Source organism: Peromyscus leucopus, chromosome X (genome assembly GCF_004664715.2).
Source record: "Peromyscus leucopus breed LL Stock chromosome X, UCI_PerLeu_2.1, whole genome shotgun sequence".
NCBI lineage: Eukaryota > Metazoa > Chordata > Mammalia > Rodentia > Cricetidae > Peromyscus > Peromyscus leucopus.
In genome coordinates, this window is record NC_051083.1 from 65,352,452 (window position 1) to 65,372,546 (window position 20,095).

At 40.3% G+C, this 20,095-nt stretch overlaps 1 protein-coding gene across 8 annotated transcripts in view; it reads right to left on the bottom strand.

Annotated features, from left to right (window-relative positions):
* Atrx (ATRX chromatin remodeler) overlaps positions 1–20,095 on the bottom strand; it is a 175,640-nt gene that overhangs the window by 125,994 nt on the left and 29,551 nt on the right. For 6 of the 8 annotated variants that reach the window (XM_028886387.2, XM_028886382.2, XM_028886381.2 and 3 more), the window contains exon 2: positions 2,340–2,452. In XM_028886387.2, the coding sequence (XP_028742220.1) occupies positions 2,340–2,452 (113 nt within the window). Of the gene's footprint in view, positions 1–2,339; positions 2,453–15,362; positions 15,461–20,095 lie in introns of all 8 variants that reach the window. The other 2 variants (XM_028886385.2, XM_028886384.2) reach the window with 1 other exon arrangement.

Here is a 20,095-nt window from a genome sequence, read left to right on the forward strand (position 1 = left end):
ATAGGTCTCTTTCGGGAAGCTAGGACCACCGCAGGAGGAAGGGTGAGATTTTAGCTCTGAGCTCTGACCTCTTGGCTTTCTCTTTTACATTGGTTCTGTGTTTCTTATTTAATAAGATGGTTGATTACATCTACAAGACCCTGTCTCATAAAAACATATGGGGAGGGCAATGGCAGCAGTTGCACATGCCTTAGCTTGAGACAGAGGCAAGAAGATCTCCGTGAGTTTGAGGTCAGCCTAGTCTACAAAGCAAGTTCCAGGACAGCCAAGGATATACAAAGAAACCCTGTCTCGAAAAACCAGGACAGATGTGCTTAAAAATAGTCTGATAAAGACTAGCTGTAGTTTCCCTTTTTAAAAAATTTGTTTGTGGAGTGGGGATGTGGATACATACGCCATGGAACACATATACATGAAGGTCAGAAGGTAACTCGGTGGAACTGGTTTTCTCCCTCCAAGGTCATGTGAGTTCCAGGGATCAAACTTGGGCTATCAGACTTTCCCAGCAATAGCTTTTATTCATTCAGCAATCTGGCTGGCCCTAGTGTAGGAATTCCTGTGTTTCTCTGAATCCTATCAGAACCTCTTAAATCTGTGGGTTGACAGTCTCAGTCTTTAGAAAATGCTTAGCCAGTGACTTATAATACTCTTAACTGAACATATAGTTGACCTTTTCACTATGATCTTATGTTATTTTCTATGTTGTATATATGTACATACATGAATGAGCTTTTGTGTTGTGCTTGCTATAAGTAATTTTACCTAAGCCAGTAATCATGATAGGATATAGGTTATATTTTTTAGTTTTATGTGCAAATGATATTTTGCCTGCATCCATATCTGTGTGAGGGTGTCAGAACCCCTGGAGCTAGAGTTATAGGCAGTGGTGAACTGTCATATGGGTGCTGGGAATTGAACCTGGGTCCTTCCCAAGAGCAGTCAATGCTCCCAACTGCTGAGCCATCCCTCCAGCCCTGGATATAGGCTATTTTTTTCCCTTTTTTTTTTCCGGAGCTGATGACTGAACCCAGGGCCTAGGCAAGCACTCTACTACTGAGCTAAATCCCCAACCCCTAGTTTAGTATGGTAATCTCAGCATTCAAGAGGCTTAGGCAGGATGACCACAAGTTTAAAGACAGCCCGGGATATATAGCAACATCCTATCTCAAAAACATTTCTTAGTGGATCTCTGTGAGTTTGAGGCCAGCCTGGTCTTCTACAGATCGAGTTCCAGGATAGGCTCCAAAGCTCCACAGAGAAACTCTGTCTTAAGAAAAAAAAATTCTTAGCCACGTGGTGGTGGCGCACGCCTTTAAATCCCAGCACTCAGGAGGCAGAGGCAGGTGGATCTCTATGAGTTTGAGGCCAGTCTGGTCTAGAGAGTGAGTTCCAGAATAGCCAGAGCTACACAGAGAAATCCTGTCTCAGAAAAAAAAAATTCTTAAAAGGAGTAAAGAGAACAAATGTCAACTTATTTTATAAAAATAAATTCACCAAATCCATTTCGGTGTTTTGTTGTTGTTGTTGTTTTAGAAACAATAAAAAATGAGTCTGACTGTAACCAGGCTGGACTGAAACTTACTGTGTAATCCATACTGGCCTTGAAGCCTACTTGCCTACTGAGCACTGAAATTTTAGGTGTGGGACACCATTCCAGACTTCATTGAGTGATATTATTAAACAGCACAATGATTTAAATTCTCATACACAAGTAACCGTTGTAATAAAATATTCCTATACTTCATTAGGGATACAGTTATACAGAGCACTTGCCTAGCATGCTTAATGCCCCGAGTCCCACCACCTGAAACCTACACAGCTCATCTCTCTCCTAATACTTATCTACTCATGACCTCCACCAGCAACTTCCATTATATATAAAACACTCTAAACAACATCAGTTTACAAATTCACACTTTTCCTTCTAAAATTAAAATCTTACAGCAAACATATCCTATAAGGACTTCTACAAATTTGCAAGTCAACTTTTCTACAAATTAAGTAGCTACTCTACACAATAAATAAATGTCGGGCTGGAGAGGCGACTTAGCAATTAAGAATGCTTACTGCTCTTATAGAGGACTCCGAGTCTGTTCCCAGCACCTTCATCAAGTGGTTCACAACCACCTATATATAACTACAGTTCCAGGGAATCTGGAATTATATTACAGAGGAATCCAGTCCTCTGTAGACACCTGCAAACATTTGGTGCACAAAAACATAAACTCATGTAGCCTCACACACATCAGACATAAATAAAAATATAAGGAACTATTTAAAATACATGGATAGAAATAACTGAAAAAGGACTAGATATAGCAAAGTCCTTTTTGACTTACCTGTGCTTTGGTTCATTACAAGTCGTGGAGAAGAACACGTTTCCTCAGATTCTTCTGATGAATGTGCTAGGAAGTCATGAAGCTTCTGCACCAATGTATTCAACTTGCTTTCACTATCAAAACAAAAATTTAACAACGTCCTTATAATAAACATAAATCTCTAACAGTGAAGCTTATCCTATAGTCTTATGAGAATATACATGCTCAAAGTCAAAAAAAATTAAGGTAACAAATTTTATTTTGCTGAGGATATAAAAATATGAATAACAGCCAGGCAGTGGTGGTACATGCCTTTAATTCCAGCACTCGGGAGGCAGAGACAGGTGGATCTCTACGAGTTCTAGACCAGCCTGGTCTACAGAGTGAGTACTAGGCCAGCCTGGTCTACAAAGTGAGTTCTAGGACAGCCAAGGCAACACAGAGAAACCCTATCTTGAAAACAAACAAACAAAATAACACAATCTACCCATACAACCATGGACAGGCTAATAAATATCACTTAAGGAAAAAAGCTCATACTATTCACTAAACATTTCCAAAATACCAAAATCTTTCAATGTGCTTAATATGGTATGTTTAGTATAAGTTACATTTTAAAATAATTTAACACAAAATAAAGCTTATCACAAAGCACTGGGAATGGAGATCAACATCAAAAATATTTACCTTGCATGCAACAAGGCCTCAAAAGTTTAATTCCCAGCACTTCCAAAAATAACAAAGAACAAAAACCTATCACTTTTTTTTTTTAAGAAAAAGCAAAATTACAACCTCAAATGACTTTAAAAAAAAACTGAGGTAATAAAGGGCAAAAAGATTTTCATGTTTAAATTTTATGCACCTTTTGCTAGGCAGAGTGCACGCTTTTGATCCCAGCACTCAGAAAGCAGAGGCAGGCGGATCTCTTGAGTTTGAGGCTAACCTGGACTACAATATAAGTTCCAGGATAGCCAAAACTACACTGAGAAATCCTGTCTAGAAAAACAAACAAACGGGCTGGAGAGATGGCTCAGCAGTTAAGAGCACTGGCTGCTCTTCCAAAGGTTCTGAGTTCAATTCCCAGTACCCACATGGTGGCTCACAACCATCTGCAATGAGATCTGGTGCCCTCTTCTGGCCTGCAGGCATACATGTAGACAGAACACTGTATACATAATAAGTAAATAAATCTTTAAAAAAAAGAAAGAAAAACAAAAATTCATCTACCTTTATTTCACAACATCTAGCTGGCCCTTGTAAATATCTTCTCATTATCATTACTAAATTTAGTAACTATTTTCTTATTCATAGGCTATATCTGTAAAGGCCTCTAAAACCAAAACACTGGTGGATCACCTTTTCAAGAAAGCTTAAACAGACCAACGTGCAAAATATGAACATTTTTCTGCCTTTACACAAGAAAAATCAGTAACTTATCAAGTCTATTTCCTTACTTCCTTGACTGTCTCATTAGTTTTTAATTAGTCTATCTTCTGCTTGGTATAGAGTAGTTGTATAATACACTGATGCTAAGATGAAAAAAATTACAGAACAAGACTTAAAAGAATGAAGACTTTTAAGCAACCAATAACTAATCATTTACAGCATAAACTGTTAAGCTGTTTAACAACTGAATAGTGTTCCCTTACATGGTGGCAAACACCTTTAATGACAGCACTCCAGAGACAGAGGTAGGCAGATTGCTGTGAGTTCAGGGCCAGCCTGATCTACAAAGTGAGTTCTCTAGGACACCCAGAGCTACACAAAACAAACAAACAAACAAACAAATGATAGAAATAAACTGAGAAGGAGTTCAAAGCTTAAAGGTAGAAGTTAAACATTTAATCTTTCTTTTAAAAAATGAAGATTTTCAAGGCTGGAGAGATGATTCAGCAATGAAAAGCACTTGTGCAGTCCTGAGGACCAGAGTCCATATCCCAGCACCCATGTTAACAAGCAACTGCAGCCCCCAGGGAGCCAGCAACAGAAAGCTCGATGAGGTCTGGTAGCATCCAGCCTAGAAAACACAAGCTCCAGGTTCAGAGAAGTCCTGCCTCAAAGGAATAGAAAAGGATATCAATAACCTTTTCTGGCCTCTGTGTGCACACAGGCATGAACATCAAAGACAAATAATAGACATTCACAATACACAAATCTTTTTCAAGGAAGATTTTATAAACTTAAAAGACAGAAAATAAACAAATCCTGACTTCATCAAACTTCAAAACAATTGTATCGAAAGATACCATCAAGAAAAGAGAAAGACTAAAGCAGAAATTGATGAATTGAAGGGGCTGAAGAAATAAATGGCTCACACTGCTTTTTCAAGACCGAAGTTCAGCTCTCAACACCCACATTAGACAGCAAAACTACCTCTAAATGCCAAACTCATGTGCATATACATACACACATAAACACACACACACACATTAAAAGAGGATTGGAAGAACAATTCAGTCTTTAAGGGCACTGGCTGTACTTGCAGAGCACCTGGATAAAATTCCCAGCATTCACATCATAAACACCAGTAACTCCAGTTTCAAGAAATCCAATGCCCTCTCCTGGCATCTGTAAGCACCATGTAAGTATGTGATGCATATACATACATCCAGGCAAATACTCATAAACATAAAATAAAAACTGTAAATAAGTAAATATCCTTTTTAAAAAGAGAAATTAATGAAATGGAGATTAAAAAACTAATACAAAGAATCATGAAACAAGAATTTAGGGGAAGAGGGTGTACTCAGCTTGTAGAATACTTGACTAGCATGTACAAATTCATAGCTTTTATTCCCATTAACAGATAAACTAGGCATGGTAACATGTGCTTATAATCCTATTCCTCTGGCGCTAGAGGCAAGAGCACCAGAAATTTAAGATCATCCTTAGCTGCATAGCAAGTATGAGGCAAGCCTGAGATACTGAGACCCTGATTCAATTAAAAAAAAAAATTAATGAGCCGGCAGTGGCGGCGCATGTCTTTAATCCCAGCACTTGGAGGCAGAGGCAGGCAAATCTCTGAGTTCGAGGCCAGCCTGGGCTACAGAGCGAGTTCTAGGATAGGCACCAAAGCTTCACAGAGAAACCCTGTCTCAAAAACCCAAAAAATAACAATTAATGAAAAAAATAATAAAACATTGAGGCTGGAACTCAACCTTGGACGTATAATCTGTCCTGCCTATGGTAAGGGGGAGGTAGTTAGCTAAGGGTGGTGCCAAGACTGTGGGAGTGGCCAACCAATGACTGGTCCAGCCTTAGACCCATACCATGAGAGTGAGCCCACCCCTGACATTGCCAGAAGTGCCAGGACCCAGATGGGGTAAGAAAATAATTCAACATAATGATGCCTAACGATATTCTGCTATATTCATAGATTGGTGCCTAACCCAATAGTCATCAGGGATGCTTCATACAGTAACTGACAGAAACAGATGCAGAGAACAACATCAGCCAAGCATTCGGCAGAGCCAGGGAAATCCTGCTGGAGAAAGGGAGGAAAGAGTATATGAGGGGGGGGGTGTCGAGGAAATCACAAGGGAACCCACAGAAACAACTAACCTGGGCTCAAAGGAGCCCACAGAGTCTGGAGTCTGCATGGAACCCTCTACATATGTGTGACAGTTGTGTAGCTTGGTCTACTTGTGGGACTCCTAGCAGTGGGAGCAGTTTCATAAGCTTTGGCTGGCTCTTGGGGCCCTCCTCCTCACACTGGAGTCCCTTGCCCAGCCTTAATACAAGGGGAGGAGCTTAGTCCTACCTCAACTTGATATGTCATGCTTTGTTGACACCCAACAGAAACAGGAGTAGATTGAGGGGGGACAGAAGGGAGGTGGGGGAGAAAATAGGAGGGAGGGGAAAATGTAGTCGAGATGTAAAATAAATGAATAAATTTAATTAATACAAAAATGAAAAAAAAAGTTGAGGCTGGAGAAATGGCTCGGTGGTAAATAGCACTGGCTGTTCTTCCAGAGGACCCAGGTTCAATCCTCCAGACATCAGGCATATATGTGATACACAAACATATATGCAGACAAACTACACATCAACATAAACACAAAACACCACCAGAAATGATTCCGCAGAAAGATAAAAATCAACAAATCCATAGACAAAGTAAAGACTGAAATTAGAAATTAAATTCAGAGGAGATTTAGGAAATATTTTGAAAATGTACATTCCAAATAGATAGGAAACCTAGAAGTAATGAATAGATTCCTAGACACATACGACTACCAAAATTAAACCAAGAAAACACAATTTAAAGAGCAAGTGAGATTGAAGCAGTAATAGTCTCCAACAAAGAAAAGCCTAGGCATGGCCAGAAAGACTTACTGACAAATTCTACCTGACCTCTAAAGTAAAGCTAACCTCGCTGCTTCTCCAACGACTCCATAAGGGTAAAAAAGAAAGAAGCAAGCAGGATGGTTCAATAGGTAAAGGGACTTGGGGCACAGGAGAACCCACATGACTGAAGAAGAGAGCCAGTGTTCAAAAAGTGTCCTCTAAACTCCATACATACTAGGGGACACCCATGAGGACACACATGGGGGAGGGGGGAGAGCAGGAGGGGGAGCACTCATGCAAGTGCGCTCACTAAATGAATATATTTTTATATTATTATTACTTTAGTATTCTGTGTGGATGGATATTTTTTCCTGTACATATGTCTGTGCACACGTGTGCCCGGGGCCCACAGAGGCCAGAAGAGGGCATTGGATCCCCTGGAACTGCAGCTGCATATGGTTGTGAGCATCATGTGGGGGAATGAAACCCAGGTCCTCTACAAGCCATCAGTGTTTGAAACCACTGAACCATCTCTCCAGCCCCAAATGTCTTTTTAAAACCCCCTTCTGGGACAAAAAGATAGATGAACAGGTAAAGGTGTTTGCCACCAAGTCTGAGGACCTGAGGTCCATCACCAGAAGAGAAATGGCTCCTAAAAGTTGTCCTCTGACCTCTAAGTGTGCTCACACATAAATAAGTGAATAAACAAGTAACTAAGTATAAAAATAGGTTGAGAGACTAAGGAGATGGCTCAGGGTTAAGAGTACCTGCTGGTCTTCCAGAGGATCCCATTTCAGCTCCAAGCACCCACATCAGGCAGCTGGTTTCTTAGGATACTGACACACATGTGGCATACACACACACACACACACACACACACACACACACACACACACACATAAGCAAATCTTTAAAATTTTTATTTGAAAAACTGGCAAATAACTTTAATAAAAAGTTCTCCAAAGAAAATGGACAAATGTAAATGCAAATCAAAACCACATAAGAAACCATTCGGGGCTGGAGAGATGGCTCAGAGATTAAGAGCACTGGCTGCTCTTCCAGAGGTCCTAAGTTCAATTCCCAGCAACCACAAGGTGGATCACAACCATCTGTAATGAGATATGGTGCCCTCTTCTGACCTGCAAGCATGCATGTAGGCAGAACACTGTATACATAATAAATAAATTAAAAAAAAAAAAGAAAGAAAGAAAGAAACCATTCGAAACCAGGAAGTGGTGGTGCATGCCTTTAAATCCCAGCACTTGGGAGGCAGCGACAGGCAAATCTCTGTGAGTACAAGGACAGCCAGAGCTACATACAAAAAAAGAAACCAAACAAAAACAAAAAAGAAACAAACCATTTGATACTCAATAAAATGGATAAAATAACTTTTAAAACAAAAACATTTCTGGCAAGGCCTGTAAGTAGGACTGGGGATGTAGCTCAGTTGGTAAAGTGCTGGCCTAGCAATTATGAGGCCCTGGTTTGGATCCTGAGCACAACACAAATTGGGCAAAGTGATTCCAGCACTGGAGAGGATCAGGAGCTCAAAGAACTCCCTGTTAAACAAGGAGTTCAAGGCCAGCCTGGGCTATGAGATCTCATCCCAAAAAACAAGAAGGAATGCAAAATGGTACAGGCACTGTGGAAAAAACTGGCCTGCTACATACAAGGCCCTAGGTCTGTTCCGCAGCACTGAAAAAAATTAAGCACAGGGTAACAAAATGAGCCAGAAATCCTACTTCCAGAAATACACCCAAGAGAAATGAAACCACATGCTAATTCTTAAAAAAAATGTGACTGTTCATAGTAACATGACTCATAATTTAAAAAAAAATAGAAAGTACCCAAATATACATCAACAGATAAATGGATAATAAAATGTGGTATCATCCATGGAATACTACACTCCAATAAACAGAATGAAATACTAATGTATGTTAAATAAGGATGGCCATTACAAGTGGCAATGCTAGAAGGTGGCAGATACAACACAACACATTGTTAATACTGAATTTCTCTATTTATATATCCAAAATGGGCAAGTCCAGAGACAGAAGTAAATTACCAACTGCTAGGAGATGGGAAAAGGAGAATTAGAAGATATAGGGAATCCTTTTTATGATGAATCAAAATATTTCAGAGGCTAAGGATATAGCTTAGTTGGTAGACTGCTTGCCTAGCATGCACAAAGCCATACCTAGTACCACGTAAGACCATAAAACTGGATATGGTGGTACACTCAGAAGCTAGAAGCAAGACCAGAAGTTCAAGATCATTCTTAGCTACATGGTGAGTTTAAGACCAGCCTGGGATACAGGAAAACGTATCTCAAAAATAAATAAATTCCTAAAGTTAGACTGAAAAGCATTTTGAGTTTAAACACTACAATTTTTAATTTTTAAATAACTAAGAAACAAAACTGTGCATACATTCCCAAAAAAAATCCACAATCAAAACTTAAGAAGAAAACTAGCATGAAAATTTACATCAAGAAATAAACATGTGGACTTAACCACAGAGATGTCTCAGTGGTTAAGAGCACTGGCTGCTCTTCCAGAGGTCCTGAGTTCAATTCTCAGCAACTACATGGTGGTGGCATAACCATCTATAGTGGGATCTGGTGCCCTCTTCTAGAATAAAGGTATACAAGCAGTGTTGCTGTTTGGTTTTGCTCTTTTAGGGGGCCCACCACTCAGCAGCTCCCAAATAAATTACTCATGGAGACTTATTCTTACTCATAAATGCCCCTGCCTTACCTTGGGTTGTTTTTAGCCAGCTTTTCTTAGCGTTAAATTATCGCGTCTTCCTTTTGCCTCTGGGCTTTTCCTTTTCTATTCCTGTATACCTTTTCTTTGTTTCTTACTCCGTGGCTTGCTGGGTAGCTGGGTGGCTGGCCCCTCGAGTCCTCCTCCTTCGCTGGCTACTTCATTCATTTTTCTGTCCCAGATTTCTCCTTCTATATATTCTCTCTGCCTGCCCCAGCCCTGCATATCCTTTCTCCTACCCTGCTATTGGCTATTCAGTTCTTTACTATACTATCAGGTGTTTTAGACAGGCACAGTAACACAGCTACAGTTGGAGCCCACTACGTTTCCTAGCGGCTGTATCCAGCAGGACTGCCTAAGAGGATGATTGGACCACGGGCCTGGGTACCAGGTGTTTGGAAGGGTCTAACTAGCAAGGGGGAGGTCTTTTGCTCCACCCCTTGGCATTGTTATAAATTGGACCTTTGGAATAAAGTTCTGGGCCGGTGGATAAGGATCCAGGCCCACCCGAGTCTATCCTGTGTTTCTCTCCCTCTCTATTTCTAACTAAGTCTCTTATCCCTCATTTCACAAGAGTCCCTGGGGTAAAAAAAAATGGTGGGGGCTGGTCCTTTACAGATGGCACCTGAACAGGGACAAAGAAAAGATAAAAAAGAAAAAAAACCATAACACTAGAAATTGGAGAAAGGACTGAAGGGGGCACTGTGAGTGTAGGCATGCCAATCAGGAATTGAAAAATGACGGCATGGGTATTCTATTCTCAGGTGTATAGGTTAGGTGGTGAAGGAAATACCTCAAGGCTGCAGCATTAGAGTTCTCTCTATATAGATCTCTCCTCTCTCTCTCATCTCTTTCTTTCTTTTCTATTTATAAAAATTAAGGAAGGTTAGCCGGGCGGTGGTGGCGCATGCCTTTAATCCCAGCACTCGGGAGGCAGAGGCAGGTGGATCTCTGTGAGTTCGAGGCCAGCCTGGGCTACCAAGTGAGTTCCAGGAAAGGCGCAAAGCTACACAGACAAACCCTGTCCCGAAAAACCAAAAAAAAAAAAAAAAAAAAAAAAAAAAAAAAAAAAAAAAAAAAAGGAAGGTAGAAAGGGTAACATAGTGCAGAAGAAATTTAAGAGTTAGGAATATAGAAAAGAAAAAGCTTAGGGTAAAGTAGGATAAGATAAGCCTAATTTTGGGGCTATGAACACAAACTGGGGGTGGGGGTGGGGGAATCTATCTTCTTGAGCTTTATGGGCAGAGAAAAGCTCTTCTTTGAGCTTATCGGGTAGAAAAGGAATTCCTATGGAAGCTTTTGGCCTGGGGAGCTTAAAAAAAAAAAAAGCAGAGGAAAGAAATTTCCCCTGCAGCGGGTACAGATGGAAGAAAAATCCTCTGCTCCATCAGCAGTGCAACATTTTACCCTCAGAATTAGTTTCCTCCTGGCCGCGAAGAGAACGGAAGTTTTGGGAAAGTGTGGTAATCTTTCTCTCTTTTGGGAAAAACTTAATCTCTCTCTAAAAGGCCTTTCGGAACAAACTTTCTCAGTTTCTTTTTCTGTAAGGAAAAAATTAGTTTCACTTGGATGGGAAAATCCCACTGCGGCTGCATTAGCAGCTGCCCTTTGCATCAGAGACACTATCTGGGGAAGGAGCCGGCCAGGACCAGGACAGGACAGGGAGCTATCCAAGAGAGCAGCTTTCTTTTCTATCAGAGAAAGGACCTTTCGGTTTGCCTCACCAACCCGGTGAAGTCCTGAGGGTTTTGCCTCAGACAATAAATCGCAGCCCGAGTGTGGAGACAAACAGAACTGGGTCAAGTGAAAGAGCTAATTAGAGAGATATACCTGTTAAAAAATGGCACAGGCATCCTAAAGCAAGCTTAAGAAAAAAAAAAAAAAAAAAAACCCGTAAAGGGAACCGGAACCGGAAAGTTTGCTAGCGTACCCCACAGGCTTTCTGGGAAATGTAATATCAATGCAAGTTTGACAGGCATTTCCCCCTCAGCCTGAAGCGAGGTTTTCCATAGAACAAACTGAAAGTTCTGCTGTAACAGAAACGCTTGTCTGAATTATGGCACAGGGAAGCTGTTCTGAATTTGGGTAAAGAGACCGCCTCTAGTTAGAAACTGTCTGCAGCTGAGCAATTTCTGCTGGGTTCCTGATGGGCTGAGAGCGCTCAGCAGCGCAGCACAAAAGAAAGGTGACTTTGGGGAGTAGCGTTTGTTCCAAAAATGTTACAGTTCTCTAGCAACAAATGTAACGTTACAACTCCATAGCAACAGTAATCACTAACTCCCGGTATTACAAGAACCATTGCCAAATAGACTCGTTTCAAACTTTCAAGAACTTTCAGAATATCAAAGCTGACTATAATCTCTAAACTTTAAAAATAATTTGCCTTCTTCCTGTCTTGTTAAGAGTCTAATTAGTTCTAGTGATAATAATTAAGAGTAAGAAATAGAAAATTATTCTGTCTTCTTAAAAGATGTTAAATCTCTTCTAGGTATTAAGAAATCTTTAGATGTTTGCTAAGTTAGATATCTAATAGATTTATAGAATTTCCTTAAGATGTGTAGTAATAAGCCTGTAATTAGTAAAAATGGTCATGATATTTGCTAAGGTACTCCTATAAATATTTGCTAAAGCAGTCCTATAGAATGATAAAAAATAAGTATATTTACTAAGGTAATCCTATAGAATGTAAGACTTAGGTAAGGTTTATAAAGTAGACCTATAGATAAAGTAGTCCTATAGAGTGTAGGTTTAAATAGGTCATAGATTTAGTCAAAAAAAATGTAGGTTTAGAATATATAGGCTTTAGGTCTAAGGATATGAAGAGTAGGTTTTCCCAACCTGGGAAAACAATATCCATAGCAGACTTGGCAGTTCCAGAAACCACCAATAATAAGCAGCGGCTCCAGAGACTGCCAGCTTCAGAAAGGTGCAGCAGAAAGCAATGTCCACTGCTGAGATTTGTGGGGCTGTCATAGCTTCTCAAGCAGCAAACGCCAACAGCCAGCGAAAGCAGAGCCAGCACTAGTGGAGAGGGTCTGCAGGCTTGTCTCCTGAGTACTGGGATGGAAGGCATGCGAAACGCCGCTTAGCTAAAAGGGTGTTCTTTTTTCTTATGTATATAGGTGCTTCGTCTGCATGTATGCTGGCAGACCAGAAGACGGCATCAGATTGTGAGCTGCCATGTGAGTGCTGGGAATTGAACTCAGGACCTCTGGAAGAGTAGCCAGTGCTCTTAACCACTGAGCCATCTCTACAGCGCCTAAAAGGGTATTCTTATTATCACCTCTTCACCACAAGCTGTATATAACATTTAAAATACCAATGTTTACATAAAACAAAACCTGCCTTTCTTCTGCTTGCTATAAATTAGGCAAACACACCATGATCAAAACAAAATTAAAGTGATAAGATTGTGGCTTTAAGACTAGATGTTCAAGAAGATTCTTCAGAGATCTGGATCAGTGTTTGTCCTATTTCATACTATAACCACATGACCACCTTCAAAGGCTTATAATCAAGCACAGCATCAAAGTGTCCAACCAGAAGAAGGACAGCCTGCTCTCAGCTTGTAAGAATGTAGTTGGGGCTGGAGATATAGGTCAGTGATTTAAGTGTGTGCCTGTACTAATTCTGCAGAGGACTCAAGAATTCAGTTTCTAGCAGCCACTGCAAGTGGCTCACACCTGCTTGTATTTCCAGTTCCAGGGGATCTGGCAACCCCTTCTGTCCTGAGGGCATCTGCACTCTTTTACACACACACACACACACACACACACACACACACACACACACACACACGGCATCTGCACTCTTTTATACACACACAAATAAAAATAAATCATGGGTGGAGGAAATGTAGTTAGGAGTCATAGGTCCACCTAGAGAGCCATCAATAATGAAAGAGAAGCCCAAACCTCTTGATAAAGGGTTAGAACTGATTAAAAAACAACAGGATATGGGGCTGGAGAAATGACTTAGTTCCCAGCATCCATGTAAGGCAACTCACAACCTTTCCAACTGCAAGGGATCAAACATCTTCAATTCCAGCACTTGAGAAACAGAGGCAGGTGGGTCTCTGGTAGGAGACCAATCTGATCCAAAACAGTGAGTTTCAAACCAGTGAAGGTTACAAAGTGACATATGGGAGCCCCTTCAAACCTAGTCTACCTCAAGCTAACTTAACTTTTTGTATTTTACACTTGCCAGTACACTGGCTAAAATGGCTTTTTTGTTTTGTTTTGTTTTGTTTGTTTGAGACAGTGTTTCACTGTATAGCCCTGGTTATCCTGGACCTCGCTCTGTAGACTAGGCTGGCCTCGAACTCAGAGATATATCTGCCTCTGCCTTTCCAGTGCTGGAATTAAAGGTGTGAGCCACCACCCCCACCCCACTAAAATGGCTTTGATGAGATCATTCCTGAACTTAATCCACCAAATGAAAACTCCTACAAACACAGCAGCCTCCCCATGCAGTCACTTAGAGACAACATTGTAGATGCTCTAACAGTGCATCAGAAGACTGTGAGGCAACAGAAGGACTGAACATTAAATGCATGCAACATGTCAACGGTTTTCCCTTCAAGAATCCTATTTACACATCTCCATTCCTTCTGCCTGGATTTCCTATAGCATAGAAAGTCATTCATGTGTATCGAATCGGTTGCATATACTCTTTCCCATTGCAGCTTTGGAAGAACTCCATTCCTCGGTTTGTAGTATCATGGCCTTCGGAGTGTGCAGTTAGTGTCATTGAAAGGTATTAACAGCTTCCATTTCAAATAAACATGAATAATTATCAGATACTTTATATAGAGTACTAAAAATGAATCTGGCATTTAAGCAATGTGAAAACAGTCCCATAATGATGGTGGTGATGTATTATCGTGAAGATGTGACAATGTGGTTAACTACCATTTAAAGCATGCTTTGTGACTTGTTTGGTTGGTTTGGGTTTTTCAAGGTGGGGTTTCTCTTTGTACCCCTAACTGTCCTGGAACTAGCTCTGTACACCAGGCTGACCTAAAACTCAGAGATTCACCTTCCTGTGCCTCCCAAGTGCTAGAATTAAAAGCATGTGCCATCAAACTCAGATCTATATGACTTGACTTCTGCATCTGCTCCCTTACTTTTTTTTTGGGGGGGGGTTACTTTCAGAAAGCAACGTGTCCAAGCTCTTACGGTGTTCTTTTTTGTTAGGAATCAAGAAATATTAGATTGTTCCAGCATGGAGGCACGTGCCTTTAATACTAGCATTTGGGAGGCAAGCAGATCTTATGAGTTTGGGGCCAGCCTGGTCTACAAAGCAAGTTCCAGGACAGACAAAGCTACAAAGAGAAACCCTGTCTTGTGGGAAGAAAAAAAGGAAAAAGGAAAAACCCAACTCCACATGGTAGAGTTTTCTTCTGACCTCAACACTGGTGCACTGTGGCATGCACATCCACACCCACATAGTAAAAGTAAAAACCTTTTAAAGGCAAATGGGAGGGGAAGAGTACCATTTCTTTTTCTACCTGTTTGTGTTATAATGAATACACTGCTTTCATTGCTGGAATTTTCGTTGTCTTCTTTAACTCACCTCATTTTCTTGAAAAAGTTCATGTATAATTCTAAACCTAAGATAAAAGCTGAAAGCATCATTGAACATATTTCCCCAAAATTTTCATGATGATCTACTACCACTCAAGAAATACAGACCAGAAAAGAGAAGATGTGCCAATCCAGTACAATAGCACAAGACTGTAATATGGTCCTAGCTCGGCCTGTCTAAGGCCAACCTGAGCTATATAACAATACCTGTCTCAAACCACCACCCTCATAAAAAAGGAAATTACATCTACATGCGTTTCTAGTTTCAAAATCATCATATCTAGATAAAAACAGTGATTTCATTTGCCCAGCCCCATACCCTCACTTTAAACAACAATTGACAATCAGCTTTTCACCAATCCAATAGATTTGTGCCTTGCTTTATTGAAAAATTCAATACTCACTGGATTTGGAACAGTTGATCTTACTTGTCAACTTTATTACTGGATTGAGAAGTGCCTAGAAGATTAGCAAAGCACATTTCTGGGTTGTGTGAAGGTAACTGCAGAGAGAGGATTAACAAAGTGAACAGTTACTCAGAATGTGCTCAGGCCATCCCAGATGTTGAAGACCTAAATATAATAAAAGGATATTTTAAAATGAGTGTCCCCGGGCGGTGGTGGTACATGCCTTTGATTCCAGCACTTGGGAGGTTCGAGGACAGCCTGGTCTACAAAGTAAGCTCCAAGACGCCAAAGCTGCATAGAGAATTCCTGTCCCAAATAAATAAATAAATAATAATTTAAAAGAAAAAAGTGTGTCCCAAAGCAAAAGCATTTTCTCTCTGCTTCTGGAGCTGCTTTGCTGCCCTACACCCTCATCATCCCAACAAACTAAAAACTCTAAAGCCATGAACCCAAAGAAATCTTTCAATGAAATGAAAAGCTCACTAGCATAGAAGTTCTAAAAAAAAAAAAATCTCGCCGGGTGGTGGTGGCACACGCCTTTAATCCCAACACTCAAGAGGTAGAGCCAGGTGGATCTCTGTGAGTTCAAGGCCAGCCTGGTCTACAGAGCAAGATCCAGGACAGGCACCAAAACTACACAGAGAAACCCTGTCTTGAAAAAAAAAAACAAAATATATATATAATACAATAATTTAAAAAAATCTCCTAAGACATGTCCCTATCCAAGTATCATCAAGGCTGTCAGGTATTAACTGTGCAAGTCTAGAAAATATGCCATGTCCAAGGAAGTCAGAAGAGGGGCATTGATCCTCTGGAACTGGAGTTATAGATAGTTGTAAGCCATCACCTGGGTCCTTTGCAAGAGAAACAAGTGCTCTTAACCACCAGGCCATCCCTCAGCCTGTCTATAATTTTCAAAAATATATTTACTTTTTTATTTTTTTAAAAAGATTTATTTATTTATTATGTATACAGAAAAAGGGCGCCAGATCTCATTACAGATGGTTGTGATCCACCATGTGGTTGCTGGGAATTGAACTCAGGACCTCTGGAAGAGCAGTTGGTGCTCTTAACCTCTGAGCCATCTCTCCAGCCCCCTCAAAAATACATTTATTTTGTGTGTATGTATTCAGGAGCTCATGGGGGTCAGAAGAGGCATCAGAACCCCTAGAACTGGAGTTACAAGCTGTGAGCTGACATGTGAGTGCTCGGAAGTGAATCTGGGTCCTCTGCAAGAGCAGGAATAAGTGCTCTTAAGCACTAAATCATTTCTCCAGCCACACATACACTCATCTGTAGTTTTTTGTTGTTGTTTTTGACTTTCCCACTAAATAAGGCAAAACTCCATAAGGATTTTCTCTATGCCACTGAGTTCCAACCACTGGAAAAGCAGCTGTTAAGAATAAATGCTGGCCAGGCAGTGGTGGCGCACGCCTTTAATCCCAGCACTTGGGAGGCAGGTGCAGGAGGATCTCTGTGAGTTCGAGGCCAACCTTGTCTACAAAGCAGATGCCACCACAACCAAGGCTACACAAAGAAACCCTGGAGAGGGGGAGTAAAGGTTGGAGAATGTTCTTCACAAACATGCCAAATTTCAATAAATTTCAATGTATATTTTATACATACTGACCAGATTTAAAAACCAAATCGGGGCTGGAGAGATGGCTCAGTGGCTAAGAGCACTAATTGTTCTTCCAGGGGTCATGAGTTCAATTGCCAGCACCCACAGGGTGGCTCACAACCATCTACAATGGGATCTGATCCCCTTTCAGGTATGCAGGTGGACATGCAGAGCACTCATACATCAAAAATACATAAATACATTTTTTTAAAAAAGAACCTTTCCAAGACAAAGTAGGACAGCCCTTCAGAAAATCCTGCTTCACAGATAAGTTTGTCAGATATGCTAGGCCTGTAGGCCTAAGATGGATGTCCCAATGTTGCAGAGAAACCTCGGGTGACTGTTCAGGCAGCCAGCTGTTTCTGTCATTTCTTACATTTTTTGGAAGTCACTTGCACTTCCTGCTTACTCAGGTAATATTATTTCCTTCTCGGGTCTCTGAGGGAGTTGAAGATTGGGTAGTTATTATAGTTTTCCTTGTTAACAAATTCAGGAAAGAAACTCACTAAAGAAGTGTAAAGTGTATAAGTTTGAAAGACATCAAAAGATAGTTTTCAGTTGGTAAACAATTAGGATTGAGCTGGAGAGATTGTTCATTGGTTAAGAGCACTGGCTGTTCTTCTAAAGGACCCAGGTTCAATTCCCAGCACCCACATAGCAGGTCCCAACTGTCTGTAACTCTTGTTCCAGGGGATCCAACACTCTCATGCAGACATGAATGCAGACAAAACACCAATGCACATAAAATAAAATTAAATAAAACCTTTAAAAAAACAAGTTAGAATAGAACGTGAATTAGGTACAACATTTTGGACTCAACAAAATAGGATAAATAATGGAATATTTTCTCTGAATCTATCAAATGATTATGGACTGGACATTGTTAATGTAATTCTTGACTGTATATATTGTATATACTTACTATACTTACTGTATATAGTTTCTTATATTAGTTATAACCTTTTATTATTTTAGACAAAAAAAGGGGAAATGTGGTGATATATTGTGTACCCTAATAAAATTTGCCTGAAGATAAGAAACCGAACAAGCCACTAGATTAAACATAGATGCCAGGCAGTGGTGGCACACACCTTTAATTCCGGCACTTGATATCCCATGCCTCTGCGTGAGAGGCACACACGCCTTTAATCCCAGCACTAAGTAGAAAGTGATGGCTGGGTGGAGAAAGGTATGAGGTATAAGGTGTGAGGAGACAGGAACTGAAGTCTTTTCAGGCTGAGGAGTCCTAGAGGTAAAAAGTGGCAGTGGCTTGTTCCTTTGTCTCTCTGATCTTTCAGCATCTACCCCAGTATCTGGCTCCAGGTTTTTGGATTAAAAGACCTATTAGGTTACAGAATCCTATTACAGGAAAATAAGACTCAGAGAGACCCTTATGTGAAGCATGCAATAAGAGAATTCTAGTTTCCACTTATAACTACTAATATATAGATATAATCAGGACATGCAACTCCAATCAAACCCAATCCTATAGTGCACCCTTTAGGGAAACTCAAAAGAGTTACTAATAAAAGCTAATGAGTAATAGGGCTGGGGGTGTAGCTCAATGTTAGAATGCTTGCGTAACACATGCAAAGCCCTGGGCTCAATCCACTAACCCCCACCTTAAAAAAATTCCTTAAAGAGTAAAAAGGCAGTTGTTCTAATAGATAATACTCAAAACTAAATACTTAAAAGGACTAAAGATACAGTAAGACAAGCACACAGATAGTTAATACAGCACACTGTTTCCAAAGTGTCTGGGTTTTGTTTAGGGGATTTTTTGTTTGTTTTATTCTGTGATGATGGTGGTGGTGGTATTGTCATCACTGTTTGAGAACAGTGTCGTGTACCCCAGGCTGGTCTCAAACTCAACTATGTAGGTGAAGACAACCCAGATTAGAACTAGCTATATCACTGGGCACTGCCATGCCTACTGTTTCCAAATTTTTTAAATCTTTGGTTTTTATTGTCTTTACTAGTGTCTTCTTTAAATTTTCAGATTTTTTATGTATTTCTACTATATACACACATACACACATACATACATACATATATACATACAAGAATTTTGTCTGAAGTGTGCGTGCCTGATACCCAGAGAAGCCAGAAGGTGCTGGATATCCTGGAACTGGAGTTTTAGATGGTTGTAAAGCCACAATGTGGATGCTGGGAACCAAACTTGGGTCCTCTACAAAAACAGCAAGTGCTCTTAACTTCTGAGCCAGCTCTCCAGACTATTTGATTTTAATATTTATAAACACATAACTTCACACTAAGTCTCTAGCTTTATTTATCATGCCAAGGCTACTGTGCCTACTACACTATGCAATAAATACAGCAATAACAAGACAGGGTTCTAACAATAAAAGAAAAAAAATCATCTAATTCCTGCACTAGGGATGAAACTCGGTTTCCAAAGAGCATATGTGTGAAGCCCCAAGCTCAATCCTCAGCACCACAAAAAGAATGAATTAGAATCTATAGGTGTTTTGCCTGCAAGTCTGTCTATACCAGGTGTGTGCCTAGTACTGGAAGAGGCCATAAGGGACCATTTGGATTCCCTGGAATTGAGTTATGTGTTGCCATGTGGGCTCTAGCTGACTTTATTTTGAGCTGGAGCTTGACCTTATTTATATCCTTTATCACTGAGAACATTCCAACCATGAGTTAATAATAATAAAAATAAAAAGATTATTATCTTTTGCCCTATTATTATCTACTGCTCTATGCAAAATGTTGCTTTATTTTTTGGTGCTCTTATTTGTCTTGAAAAACTTATAGAACACTTTTCAGTTCTTAGTCTTTTGTGAGGAGTAGGTTCTAATTCATTCTTCAAGGGAAAGTGAAGGAGAAAAACTGGACAAACTGGGACTTGTTAGCTTATCTTAGACCCATCAGATCAAAGGTCCAGGGCAAAGCACCGTGCGGGGACACACACACACACACACCACAAAAACCCTAGAGACAAGCAAATACAAAGAGCCATTGTTTACCTGAAACAGATACTTCAACAGTCTGACAAGCTGCTGGAAGCCAAGGATGGACTGAGTGAAGAGTTAACAACTCTGTGGCAGGGCTGAAGAGATAGCTTAGCGGTTAAGAGTACTGA